At 42.0% G+C, this 14,181-nt stretch overlaps 1 protein-coding gene and 1 non-coding gene across 2 annotated transcripts in view; both read left to right on the top strand.

Moving 5' to 3' along the window:
* The window catches only part of LOC124035950 (bifunctional glutamate/proline--tRNA ligase-like), a 69,476-nt gene that overhangs the window by 49,133 nt on the left and 6,162 nt on the right, over positions 1-14,181 (top strand). Inside the window, 9 exon segments of the mRNA XM_046349931.1 lie at positions 170-438; positions 1,930-1,981; positions 2,357-2,566; positions 2,796-2,868; positions 3,103-3,182; positions 4,213-4,314; positions 9,981-10,136; positions 13,526-13,723; positions 13,896-14,069. Coding sequence (XP_046205887.1) covers positions 170-438; positions 1,930-1,981; positions 2,357-2,566; positions 2,796-2,868; positions 3,103-3,182; positions 4,213-4,314; positions 9,981-10,136; positions 13,526-13,723; positions 13,896-14,069 — 1,314 coding nt within the window.
* LOC124036795 lies at positions 4,469-4,603 on the top strand. Its single transcript, XR_006839044.1, has one exon. It is a non-coding gene; the product is annotated as a small nucleolar RNA SNORA5 (small nucleolar RNA).

The raw sequence follows: 14,181 nt of genomic DNA, 5'->3' as shown, positions 1-14,181 counted from the left end.
ACTTAGAATAGCTAGTTAACGTTGGCAACTGTAGCTACTTGTACCAATGTTAAATGATAATCAGATTTCAATCTTAATCTTGTTATTCAGGGATAGTCCTGATTGTTGAGTAATTAAATGCAACAGACCGCATAACACAACCAATGTAAAATGGCATCCTTGTAACCAGGACCAGCTGGACGGTGCCGTGAAGCAGCTTCTGGCCCTGAAGACCCAGTACAAGGCCCTCACAGGAGAGGAGTATAAACCTGTGGCTTCCGCCGGAGCCTCGGGCGGAGAGGACAAGAACCGCAAAGACAGAGAGAACAAGTCTGAGAAACAGGGAGGTGGTAGTGGCGGAGGAGGAGGGAAGAAGCAGCCCAAAGGAGACAAAGTCAAGGAGGTCTTGTCGGGAGGCGCAGGGGGAGGAGGAGAGGGGGGTCCCAAGAAACAGACACGGTGAGAGGGTTGGATGGGTGGATGAAGGAGAGAGTGGGAAGCAGAGATGGATGAATAGAGATCATTGGTACTTTAATGGAGTGGAGATTTGAAAATGGAATGATAGATGGCAGAAATCAAGGGAGATGGTGATGAATGCCGGCTGAATGTGGATGTGGTCCTGTGTGACTCAGTTGGTAGAGCTTGGTGCTTGCAATGTCAGAGTAGTGCTTTCGATTTCCTACTGGGGTCAGCAATACGAGAATGTGTGCACGTGTTATGATATTCTTACCTGTGTGGTTTGATCTGCTGTGCCATAGGCCCAAACCATTTCCCTTGGACAGTGCTGTACCTTCAGAGCCTTCAGAGGAAGCCTAAGAATATTTAAACCAAAAATTAAAGGTTTAAGTGATTGAAAATTACATTAGTCTTGTCAATCATGATCATGATTCGTCTCTTGTGTTCAGACTGGTGTCTGGAGGGAAAAATGAAAACAGGAATAGCTATCCAATCAGGGTTTTCCATATTGGTATCTGAGGAGAAATCTTCCCCTGATCCTACCAGCAGGGCCTTGGATTGACGGCATGATTAGCCAATCCGATTTTGATATGTAGTGCCCTGTGGCTCAGTTGGCAGAGCATGGCGCTTGCAACGGCAGGTTTGTGGGTTCGGTTCCCACGGGGGACCAGTATGAAATGATATGCACTCACTACTGTAAGTCACTCTGGATAAGAGTGACTGCTAAATGATGACTAAAATTGAAATCATGTAAATGTAGTGCAGTGGAACAGTTTTTTTACATTTTCAATGGACATGCATATTTTGTCATGGCATTTCTCGACTGTCTTGTTAGTGACACCATTTGCAGTCTCTACTCAATCTAATTTCTGTACGTCGTTTTGGTGTCCCCCATGGGTGCATTCCCATGGATTCAGGGCCTGGCAAGCAGACGGGTTGGTGCTGAAGTTGAGCAGTTTTCCCAGGCCCAGAGCTAGGTAGCTAGCTGGCTACAGTAGACGCTACAACATGATAGACTTTCTTTTATGATAGACTATTTTATTCATGGCTGGCTGTTGATTACTTTCTACAATTAGCATGATTTTTATCTTGGATTTAAAAGCATAGGACAAACATCTTATGATTCACCATTTTAACTGTACCAGAAGATGGATTTCTGAGTGTCTGCACTGTTCTGTAGGGATGAGTTTGATTAATTGTTTAGTCTGTCGAATTCATTCGTATCTATTTGAAATAGGGAATTGAAAAACACCAAATGAAGTGATATTTTCCATTGCTGGGCAAAGTGGGCATAGATTTGACTTCTCTAGATACAAAACATGGCTTTCCCTCTGCAATAGACAAGTCACCATGTCCAGTATGCATGCACAGCTCTTCCTATATTGTGGCCCCAGCAACCATCAACTAATCAATAAAATAGAAAAGGTTGTTGAACTCATCCGTAGTATACTGTGTGGTTTTCACACCTGATTTCTGTGTATTTTCCTCATGTAGACTGGGACTGGAGGCTAAGAAGGAGGAGAACCTGTCTGATTGGTACTCTCAGGTGAGTCTACACCTGTGCGAGTGACTATTGCCCCAGTTTTTGGACTAGCAGTCTAAACTCTACTAAAGCCAGTAGTTTTGGGATTGTCACAAACCTCTTGGACTGAAGCCCAATTCCATTTCTACTCCTTGTACACTCCCCTGGTGGATTTAAAAGGATGTGAAAAAGTAATTGGGAATAGGGCCTGGAGCTAGGGTGTGCACTTGCACACTTCCTGTCATTGACTTAACAATCGTGGAAAGTCCCTCCAGCCAATGATAACACCAATCTAGTGGTTTTAGATCCATTAGAGGATTGGAAAAAGGGCGGAGAATCAGAATGCAGCCATGGTATAGTGCTCAAGACAAGTGTCTACCTTCACATCTGCCCCTCCAGGTGATCACTAAGGCAGAAATGATTGAGTACTACGATGTGAGCGGCTGCTATGTGCTGCGGCCCTGGTCATACTCCATCTGGGAGTCCATCAAGGAGTTTGTTGACCGTGAGATCAAGAAGTTGGGCGTGGAGAACTGCTACTTCCCCATGTTTGTCTCACAGGCTGCCCTGGAGAAGGAGAAGTCCCACATCGCAGATTTTGCCCCTGAGGTGGGTGTTGCGAAGTGTGTGTGTGGGTTTGGAAGGAGGGGGACTGGGGGGTGTTCCTGACACCATCTAGTGGTGAGATGTGGTATCAGTGTTTATCTTTCTCTATTGGAAATCCTGGTCCTCGCTTCTCAAGTGATGTGTGATCACCATATTTCTTGTCATACTGAAGATCCCCCCCCTTTAACTGATTTGACACATTTGTAGTGAACTGTGTGTGTGCTGCCTCCAGGTCGCCTGGGTAACGCGGTCAGGGAACACTGAGCTTGCCGAACCCGTCGCTATCCGACCCACTAGTGAAACTGGTAAGAAACACACCTGACCACTTCTGTCAGACTTTAAAGTTAAACTTGACAGATGCCAGATGCTTTTCACTAGGTCTCAAAGAACTACATTGTACAGGTGTAATTCACGACACAACGTATCTATGGATATTTTCATGCAAGGCACTTACTACTTCTACCCTCTCTATGCCATATATGTATTAATTTACTAATTCACACCCTGACCAATGCATTCTTCGTCTTTTCTTTTTACAGTGATGTACCCTTCCTATGCCAAATGGGTCCAGTCCCACAGAGACCTCCCCATCAAACTCAACCAGTGGTGCAACGTTGTGGTCAGTGTCCAATCCACGAATGATAATTGTCATATTCACCATCACTGTTAGGGTCAGTACAATTTCAAAATGGAAAAACCTACTGAAAATAGAAGACTTCAACCCTGTCTAGTATGTCCACTGTCTTTTTTGTCAGAACTGTTTAGGACAGTGGTCACCAACCAGTTGATCGCAAGGCATTCCCAGTCGATCACCAAACATTTCTGTATAAAGCCAACAATAAAGGCTTGCGCTCCTTTTTTAAATGTTTTATTTGTGTTGCATTGTGAATAGTTGCACTTGATTCAGAAGCCCTGCACACTGTAAGCACAGTTTTCCCATTTTGAATCATTTTATTTTCCCAAAAAGTCAAACTCCGCCTACCCGATGGACCGGGAGATCTGTGGCGAACTCGAGTACGCCTACAGCGCTGGCCAATCGGATCACTCAAATTATCGTACCTGGAGAGCTTCCACGACCCTGGCCACAGCAAAGTTTGATAGGCTACTAGCCTACGTAAGATTGAAGCACTTAAAACCATGACCCCAGAGAGACTGTCAAATAATACAGGGGGAAATGTGATCTGACTGGGATCATTTTGAATTCCAAGTCGGAAACTGGGGTGTCTTTCTAGAGCTCTGACTTTCCGACCTGAAGATCACTGATGTCGAGTTCCCAGTTGTCTTGAAAGCACCATGACCATCAGATACAGTTACAATCAGTCTAGTAAAATAAAAAGCGAATTATTTCAATTCATGCCTCGCAGTGCCTTGCAAGTGCTACACCAACTGATCTATTTTATTAAAACTTGAGTTTAAGTGTAATATGGTCTGAGAATAATAATATTTGCAGGCCAGGGATATATCCAATATGCTTTGATAATGTATAAGGCCTACTGCCCAAACCTCATTCATACTGAATTGTTTGTATTAGGTTAATGTTGAATTTAAGTAATGCTTGCTGTTTGACTGCGAATGTGATCTTTTCAGAATGTATCGTGATTTTTACTATTTCTCCAAGTTCTCTTTTGCTTTCTCTCACTCATCCCCAGAGGTGGGAGTTCAAGCACCCCCAACCCTTCCTGAGGACCAGAGAGTTCCTGTGGCAGGAGGGACACACTGCTTTCGCCACCAAAGAGGAGGCCACCGAAGAGGTAACGAGGCCAATGTATTATTTAACAGTCCATTTTCTCTTGTGAATGTTGAGTAAAAAACATAGAACTTGTCATGTCTGGGGAGTGCATTCAAACAATGCTTAACATTGTTTTTTTTGTGTAAGTTGGATTTAGACGCATGTATTTGAAAGTTTGCAGTCTTGTCAAATTCATTGTTTCCTGGACAATGGACCGCCCTGACCAAAATGGCTGCCACTGTGAACCTGTAGTCCATGGGCCCTGGATCTCTTTTCCATGGATTCTGTGGATAAATTTGTACTACACCTTGGTTACTGTTGCTAACTGACAAGCTTTGCCTTTTATTTTCCTGTGAAAATGGAGAAGTGCATAGTAATAATGCTAAGGGAACTCCCCAATGAGGTACTAAGTTACTTTTGGAGACAACCATCACTTATATCAGATTGGAGCAAACTAAAGGATCCTCAGTATGCCTTTTGAAGGCTGTATTCACGAAAAAATTATGCAGGAGCTTAACACAGCAAGCAAGAGGACTAGGATAGAGGCATAGTCTACAGATCCCAGTGGAAGAGGGAGAACCACCACTAGCTGACCATCGAGGCAGAGGCAGATGACAAAGGAGCAATATTGTTCCTAAACTGCAGGGTAGGTCTCACAATCATTTAAAAACCAAACTCATACAAACTCAGCTAGCTGTTATGCTAACGTAAACAACCAACGCCCTCGCTTCAACAAATATACTGTTCTATGCTAGCTCCACAGGTTACTGCTCGCATGTTGTTGGGCTGATCCACACCTTGGACCTCTGGAGAGCCCCAGATAAAATGTCCACTACAAGCTTGCCACAACAGTTGCATAAGTCAAGAGGCAAGAAGATTGATTCCTATTGAAGCCTATTACAGTGGTCGGGGTGGCAAAGGCAAAAGTGAGTCGGAAAAGAAGACCTGTCTACTGCAGTTACAACTGATAGGTGAGCTACACGTGAATGTCTTGTTTACAATCTCTAATGCATGTTGTAATCAATCCAACCAAGAGGGTATTATTAACCTAGGCAAGTCCATTATCTTTCACTGTTAGCTACATATCAAAGAAACCCATGTTAGACATGGGCAGGTACTTACTGTATTGGCATAAATCTATGGTGTGCAGCAGAAACAGTAGGGTATGCATAAACAGATGTCGTCATGTTTTCACCTTCATGTTTGCATGCTTATGTTCCTAGGACAGTGTCAAAGTGAACACATTTACATTTACTGATGAATGTGTAGCTGGAAGTTGGACAGCATACTAACCACAAAGCATATCTTGTTTTATGTTTCCTCATCTGGAATTGGGGATCTTACATGATACTACTTTAAACTTCTTAATTTTGGCTATTTCCCTTTCCACGTGCACCCTATGCTTCAAAATGTTTGTCATCTCGGTATTTGTAGGGAGGAATGTTCAGTCTAAGGCCAATTTCCTCTGTCTTTCTCAGTTACATGCACATAATATGATTATTGTGGATAGTCAGATTTATGTAATAGTTTGATTAAAGTGTTTACATTCTTTTCAAGAAGAACGATTTCCCTAATAACTCTGAAATCAGGCTACCTGATGGCACTCTGATAAATGCAGACAATTGGCAACCAACATAAACATTCCACCATGTTATTTTCAGGAAGCATATTGGATTCTGTTTGGACATATCAAGTTTGTGAAAATTACTTCTAAGATGCATTCGTTCCGAACTCACTTCAGTCACACTAAAGAGGGAGGCTAGCTCGGCTGGTGCTAGCAAATGCGCAGATCAAACCCACCACTGGAACGCCCACTTAAACTATTTACATGTCCGAATCATTCTAAAGAGGGCTCAGAAAACATGTGACTTAATCAGCGTATGCTTACTTAGATTTGTACCTTAAGACTATTCAAGATAAGCAGAGTAAGATGTTTACATGACTATTGCATAATCTGCCTGCTTCCATAGTCAGTTTAATATTGAATTATCACTGTGCATGTAAACATACTCATTGAGAAACCCCTCGTCTGCCATAGGCCCATCACCTCTCTTAAGGTAGCCACATTGAAGCAAATTTTGCAGTAGCTCTACGATGTTACTGTTTACACAGGATCCATTTCTGAGAGAGAAGTATTTTAAAGGGTGAATGCAAACAAATGAGCCACATCAGTCACATACTATCAAGATAATTATGTGTGTTGATAGACTTGTAGATGGAATAAGTTTGGCTTTGAAGTTTTCAACCTTCACCGAGTCTCAGTAATCCGAAGGTTAGCTATGTTAACAAATACATGTAAAATCCCTTAAACAATGCCAACAAGCTCATTGTAAACTTTTTGTACAGTCTCTGACCTGAAGTATTGCGGGACAGGATACTGCAGGACAGGAAACCCAGCTCAAAGTTATAAAAGTAACAAAGAAATTCTACTAACAGTTTGCTGCACGCACAAAATAAATATTAGACGGCAAGGCTCTTGATCCAGGAGGGGATTCTCTGCTGTTACCAAGGAAAGCTTTCTCTTTTTCTGAAGAAGCTAACCACTTAGTTAGATGGCTAACTAGGTAATAAATTGACAAACCAAATGCACAACTGCTAAGCATTTAGCACATGTTATACAGTTAACTTAGTTATAAGATATCTAACTAGCTGGCAAACATTTAGTTGTGAATTCCATGCTGTAATTAGATCACCTGGTACATGCTGCACAACAGTGAGTGACTCACAAGGCTCCAGTCTCCTAGTTGTATGCTTGTGAACAAACACCATGTGACTGGGGACTACTGGTAAGCTTCATAATGAAAAATTATGTGACTGGTGAAAGAATACAATGTTGTGCAATACGTTAAGAGATAAACAAGTTCACTGCATATATTTACTGAAAGTATCTACAAATATGAAAATGTATTAAAACTTCAAATAAATAGTTTGAAATGTATTGAAAAACCATACCATGGTTATTTCCAAATACCCTGGTATATCTACACCCAAGCCTACTTTGCAGGAGCAATGAGCTTGGTTTCTCCATCTTTAACTCAGTGCAATCTAGTATTTCAAAGGTCGTTGGAAAATCTCTCCTGTAGTTGTCTGGCATGTTTTCTGTGATGTTGTCCTTGTGAGGCCATACAGACAACTGAGCCTGTCCAAAATAAAGTCCATTGAATAAAGTGCTAACACTTTGTAAATCCATATGAAATGTACAAGCCAAGATCGTTCAGATCAAAATTGTCTTAAGTTTCATCGGCACAAGCAAACTGCATCTGCCAATCTACTCTTGTATGTCAAGGGGATAGTTGTCTGTGGGGATATGTTTCTGATTTGGTAATGTGAAAAATGTGCACAAGTTATTAAACTGACCATAAGTAAACCCAGTGCAGTATTGGAAGAAGTTGGGGGGACACTGCTGTTATTTACTGACTCTGGCGTTAACCGGTTAGGGGTTTGAGTTTCCTGAAGAGCATGGATGCTTTTTCTTAATACTAGTCCATTTCCTCATACTTTTGAGCTAGTAGAATCTTTAAGCTCATCCCTTCCTTTTCTTCTTCCAACTGGGGATGCTCCTCTATGTACTCTGGAAACACAAAATACACAATGAAAAAAATTGAATTCTACCATACATGATTTAAACAAGTTGGTGCTTTGTAAAAGCTGTTTTTCTCTGTTCTTTTGCAGCTCCCACTATTGGAGAACAGCACCACCACCATCCACCTCCAACCCTATGGATGAGTTCCCAACATTTCCTCTGCATCAACAACCAAGATGTATCTCTACAGTTCTGAATGAAAATAAGATATTACAACAGTGATATAATGATCTCCCAGTCTGAAGCACTGGAAAAAGATACAAGATGGCAGAGCAACAACACCCGCCATGGTGTCTGCTCCCAGCCACTTACTTCGTCTTTTTAAGAGGTTGTGCTCCAAGGTAGCAGACTGACAGTCTTGCCACCAGCATGCAGAGGAAGAAGACCGTGCAGACCAAGGCAATGACGATAGACCTGGAGTTTGAGCTGCTGACAGCAGCACCGTATACTGAAGTCACTGGGCACAAAGTGTTCCCATGTGGCTTTGTTGTCAACCCCCACTCCCTCCATTTAGGCATCTCCTGACAGGAAAGTCTAGAGTAATGAGAACCCAAGCCATGGCTTCTGGAAGTAAAGTGCCCAAACAAAGTCAACTTTACTGGTAGTAAATCTCTCTGTCAAAGAGCTGATGGTACCTATGCTTACAAACCTAATCATGAGTTCCTCTACCATAGTATGGGACAAATGGGAATTACAGGGATGCCGTGGTGTGATTGTATTTGTCATGTGTAAAAATGACTTTCACCTGGAGTGTGTCCACTTTAATGCAGAAAAGTGGGATAGCATGAAAAGCCAGCTGGACTGCTGATTTTTTTAAATATATTTTTTTCTTGCCGGCCCTGTGCAGATAATTCCTCCTTTGTTGAACTATCATCTCCGGTATCCTCTGGTGATTTGGTTGCTATCTCTCCTGTGGTGTTAGTGGAAGCTGCATCTTGCACAGGGCTCTACGCTGACTTTTTTTTTTTTTACAAGGAGCACGTGTGCCTTAATTATTTTTTTTTAAATAGGCATGCACAAATTTAGGAGCACAATGAAAATTGTGAGATGTTGAAGCTAGAATCTTTAATTTTTCTAAATGCACTGGAATTCCTAAATAAAAATTCCAGGTTGCACAGTAAAATATTTAAGCACATATGCAAGTAAAATGGCCGCACTGTAGAGCCCTATCTGTAGATACGGGATGATACATGTAATGTTATTCATCCAGATATTTATAGTGTTAGGGTTATATTGTTTCAGTGGTCTTCTGAATCAAATGTGTAAATCAGACATTTGCTGCCTACATTGTACTTGTGATTACATTAACTTATGTATGAGTTATGTAAGTTGTGTATAATTTATGTATATGTGAGATAAACTTGACCCCTGGTGTCTGTTGATATTTGGTCATGTATGATAGGTTTGGCAAAACCTCATATTACAGTAAAGCAGCTGGATTTGGGTACTGAAGACTTGGATTCCCATCAACACATTGCGGAATGAAATTAGCCAGCTAAAGATTTGTGATACATGTAGTCTAACAAAGCTAACCAGCTAGCTAATGTTGTTAACAAGGTAGCTAGCTAAGTTAGCAATGTTTAGCTTAGTTGTGTAAAGTTAAAGTTGTTGCTGACTTTGTCTAGCCATTTTTTTTTTAATCTATTGTGATATCACACATTATGCAAAAGATTAACATAGTTGCTTACCTTGGAGCAAACATATATGCATCCTTCATTATTTTGCTTGTGTTCGACTGCATGAAGTTGTCCACAAAGCTTTTTCCACAATTTACACGTCTCTCCATTAGAGCTCATGGAAGCCGTGAGGATTTTTTCTGACGTGTCCGAGTGGTTGGTTGGTTGCGGTTGTTAAGCTCTGATTGGACAATTGCTGTTCGAGAGCGGAGTTTAGTGAAGGGTTAATTAGGCCTAATACAATTACCATTATTGTCCATTTGCACAGAGATTGACATTGTTGGTGGATGATTTCAGTGATAACTTAATGTTAGGGTAGCTAATACCTCCCAGTTTCAGAATTATTTTCCAGTTACATGCCTTCTGAATATGGTAGTATTTGTAATAAAAACTGACTTGTCTTGTCCCTCCTCCTGTGCGTGTGTCCAGGTGTTACAGATCCTGGACCTGTATGCGCGGGTGTACGAGGAGCTCATGGCCATCCCCGTGGTAAAGGGCAGGAAGACTGAGAAGGAGAAGTTTGCCGGAGGTGACTACACTACCACCGTGGAGGCCTTCATCTCTGCCAGTGGCAGAGCCATCCAGGTACTCTTGAGGTTTGCACACATCGCACTGAATGTGGATCTAGCGTTCGTATGCCGATCGTTCAGCGTAGTGGTTTTTAGGGACAACCCACTGTAGACGTCTGACTCACAATTTTTTACTCGATTCTACATGTAAAATCGGTGCGCACTTGGTTTGCAAATTACGTTCAGAGGTGTACGAATAACAATACGCTAGAGCCCTTTGATGCCCGATGTCCACCAAATGCACATGCGTTTTGTTTTGCCGAATGTCTTACCTGCATTTTCCGTACTTGATGCACATAATGGCATCAGAGGAGATGACTGCCGTTTTACCGTCTCCAAACCAATTGTGATATTGTGTTTTTTTTCCCGTATCATTTGTAACTTATTTTGTACATAATGTTTCTGCCACCCTCTCTTATGACCGAAAAGAGCCTCTGGATATCAAAAGTGATTACTAGCGTCCTACTGGACAAATATTTTTTTCTTTAAAACATCGTACGGAAATTAATTTATTTATAAAGACCGGACAAGGCCCAAATCCCTGTCATTTACATGAAGAAGAGACTGAGATGTAGGTTGGGGTGCCTTGTAAAAATCCGACGGTGAGTGGGTCACCTCTACCATGACGGTGAGTGGCCACCTCTACCATCTGTCCAATTGGCCAACGTGCAATTATTGGATAATAAACTGGATGAGCTCCGATCAAGACTATCCTACCAACGGGACATTAAAAACGGTAAAATCTTAGTCGTGGCTGAACGACGACATGGACAACATACAGCTGCCTCATGTAACACAAGGGGTGACGGCCTGTGTCTAGTTGTCAATAACAGCTGGTGCATGAAATTTAATATTAATTAAGTCTCAAGGTTTTGCTCGCCTGAGGTAGTCTCGTGATAAACTATTGGTAAATAGTGTGGTCTACAGCTTATCTACTATTTACCATAACAAACTGTTACGAGAATTTTCAATCCCAATGATAATAACTGACAATCAATAGCTCTGACCAATCCCCGAGATCTGTAAGACCATGGGTTTAATAATAATTTGTCAAAGACTCAGTTTATGCAAAAAGATAGTACAGTTTATTCAGAGAACATTCTAAAGTCCATTATACAAAGACATCCATTCCATAGTTGTGCACATACTTTCACACAAACAGTAGGTGAGATTTATCTCCATAGTTCTCACCACTGTGTATCCCTGCCCAGCCGACAGTTCCATTCCCCCGAGATTAGGGAAACCTTTAAGTACTCCCTATGCTCTCATAGGTTCCTCAGAGGCCTAGCCAGGTCGGTAGAAACAGTTTTAATTGTTCTTTGGTATTTTCCTAGGCACCCACATACAAGTTCAAATCCTAAGCAACACCTTGCTCAGACAGTCTGTTTTTCCACTATACAGATACATTGTTTTACCTAATTCCGATAAAACTACACACATACGATTATAATTTCATGATTCTAATCAATTTCATACAGTTATAAGGTTTCAGAGTGGAATTATTTTATCATTATCTTTCAACCTATGCTGGCACTAAGACCACACTCAACGAGCTGTATAAGGCAATAAACAAGAAAATTCTCATCCAGAAGTGGCGCTCCTAGTGGCCACACAATCTTAAATCTGTTTCACCTCATTTCTACCAGCATGTTACATGTGTAGCCAGGGGGAAAAAAACTCTAGACCACCTTTACTCCACACAGAGACGCATACAAAGCTCACCCTCGCCCTCCATTTGAAAAATCTGACCATAACTCTATCCTCCTCACTTGTGCTTACAAGCAAATACTAAAGCAGGAAGTAAATGACTCACTCAATACGGAAGTGGTCAGATGCTAAACTACAGGACTGTTTTGCTAGAACAGACTGGAATATGTTCCTGGGATTCTTCCGATGGCATTGAGTACACCACTTCTGTCATTGGCTTCATTAATAAGTGCCTCGACAACGTCGTCCCCACATTGACTGTACGTACATACCAGAAGCCATGGATTACAGTCAACATCCGCAGTGAGATAGAAGGTAGAGGTGCCACTTTTAAAGAGTGGGACTCTAACCCAGACACTTTATTTATTTCACCTTTATTTAACCAGGAGTCTAGTTGAGAACAAGTTCTCATTTACAACTGCGACTTGGCCAAGATTAAGCAAAGCAGTGCGACACAAACAACAGAGTTACACATGGAATAAACAAACAGTCTATATACAGTGTGTGCATATGAGGTAAGGCAATGAATGGGCCATAGTGGTGCAATAATTACAATATAGCAATTAAACACTGGAGTGATAGATGTGCAGAGGATGAATGTGCAAGTAGAGATAGTGGGCTGCAAAGGAGCAAAATAAATAACAGTATGGGGATAAGGTAGTTGGATGGGCTATTTACAGATGGGCTATGTACAGGTGCAGGCATCTGTGAGATGCTCTGACATCTGGTGCTTATAGTTAGTGAGGGAGATATGGGTCTCCAGCTTCAGTGATTTTTGCCGTTCATTCCAGTCATTGGCAGCAGAGACCTGGAAGGAAAGGCGGCCAAAGGAGGAGTTGGCTTTGGGGTTGACCAGTGAAATATACCTGCTGAGCTAAGGTGGGGCTTTACCTAGCAAAAACGTATAGATGACCTGGAGCCAGTGGGTCTGGTGATGAATATGAAGTGAGGGCCAGCCAACGAGAGCATACAGGTCGCAGTGGTGGGTATTATATGTGGCTTTGGTTACAAAACGGATGGCATCCAATTTGCTGAGTAGTGTTGGAGGCTATTTTGTAAATGACATCGCCGAAGTCAACAAGTGCTGACTAACAGAGTAGTACACTTATGTAAAAATGAATAAGGATAGTCACACACTATATGCTCCCTATAATTTTATGGAGTAAATGCCTAGGGAGAATATTTAGGGTGAGCAAGACTATCTTCATATATTTTTTAGATTCTAACAGCCAAACATAAACTAGGACCTTGGATGAAAGCCACTTTTCCTGGCCCCCTTGTAAGCAATATGTAGGAAACTCTTCTAAAATAGCTGGAGCCTTCCACATGAGTGCTTACACCTATCAAGTTTATTCAGACATGTACAGACCAAAGGGGGAAAATATCTAGCAGACAAAAGGAGTCAACAAGTACTAAGCAGTTGAACTAAAGCACACAGTGGAGAAACATCTCTCGCATGCCTTTTTACAGATCTGGGTTCAAATGTAATTTCAAATACTTTAGTTGTGCTTGACTGACCTTACCTGTTGCAATGAACATATATAGAAAAGTTCCCAAAGTGCAAACCCCACCCACCTGCCACTCCAGGTAGGCTCAAGGAAAAAATAGATATTTGAAAGATTTTATACCGTATTTTAACCCAGGTCTGCTTTTTAACAATAAGAAAACAACCAAGCTAAATGTTTCTCTTCCGCTCAGGGCGCCACGTCCCATCACTTGGGACAGAACTTCTCGCGGATGTTTGAGATTGTGTTCGAGGACCCCAAGAAGCCAGGTGAAAAGCAGCTGGCATATCAGAACTCGTGGGGCATCACCACCCGCACCCTCGGCGTGCTCACCATGGTCCACGGTGACAACATGGGCCTGGTGCTGCCCCCCAAAGTCGCATGTCTCCAGGTACGTTTTTTTTATTTTACCAGGAAATTCTTATTTATAATGATGGAAAAAAGTAAATCATTTAGATTTGTAAAACAACCCTTATAAGCATGAGTCAAGTTGATGTAGTAAATTCAGTGCCAATTCAAATTGATTTAACTCTGCATCTTTTCCTGCTCCTCTTCTAACTCAGGTGATCATCATCCCATGTGGTATCACGGTCTCCCTGCCCGAGGCTGAGAAAGAGGTTCTCTTGGCCCAGTGCTCCAAGTACCTGGCTCGGCTGCAGAGGGGAGAGATCCGAGTCAAGGCAGACCTCAGAGAAAACTACTCCCCTGGCTGGAAGTTCAACCACTGGGAGCTCAAGGTAAAACCACAACTCCTGGCCATGTTTGGGTCACTTTGTAAGAGCGTGGCTCGAGCAACGCCAGGGTCGTGGGTTCGATTCCCACTGGGGTCGTACACAAAAAAAGAAATCC

The sequence above is a fragment of the Oncorhynchus gorbuscha genome, linkage group LG05 (assembly GCF_021184085.1).
Source record: "Oncorhynchus gorbuscha isolate QuinsamMale2020 ecotype Even-year linkage group LG05, OgorEven_v1.0, whole genome shotgun sequence".
Classification (NCBI taxonomy): domain Eukaryota; kingdom Metazoa; phylum Chordata; class Actinopteri; order Salmoniformes; family Salmonidae; genus Oncorhynchus; species Oncorhynchus gorbuscha.
Note: the sequence above shows the minus strand (reverse complement) of the source record. Positions and strands in the feature narration are given on the sequence as shown.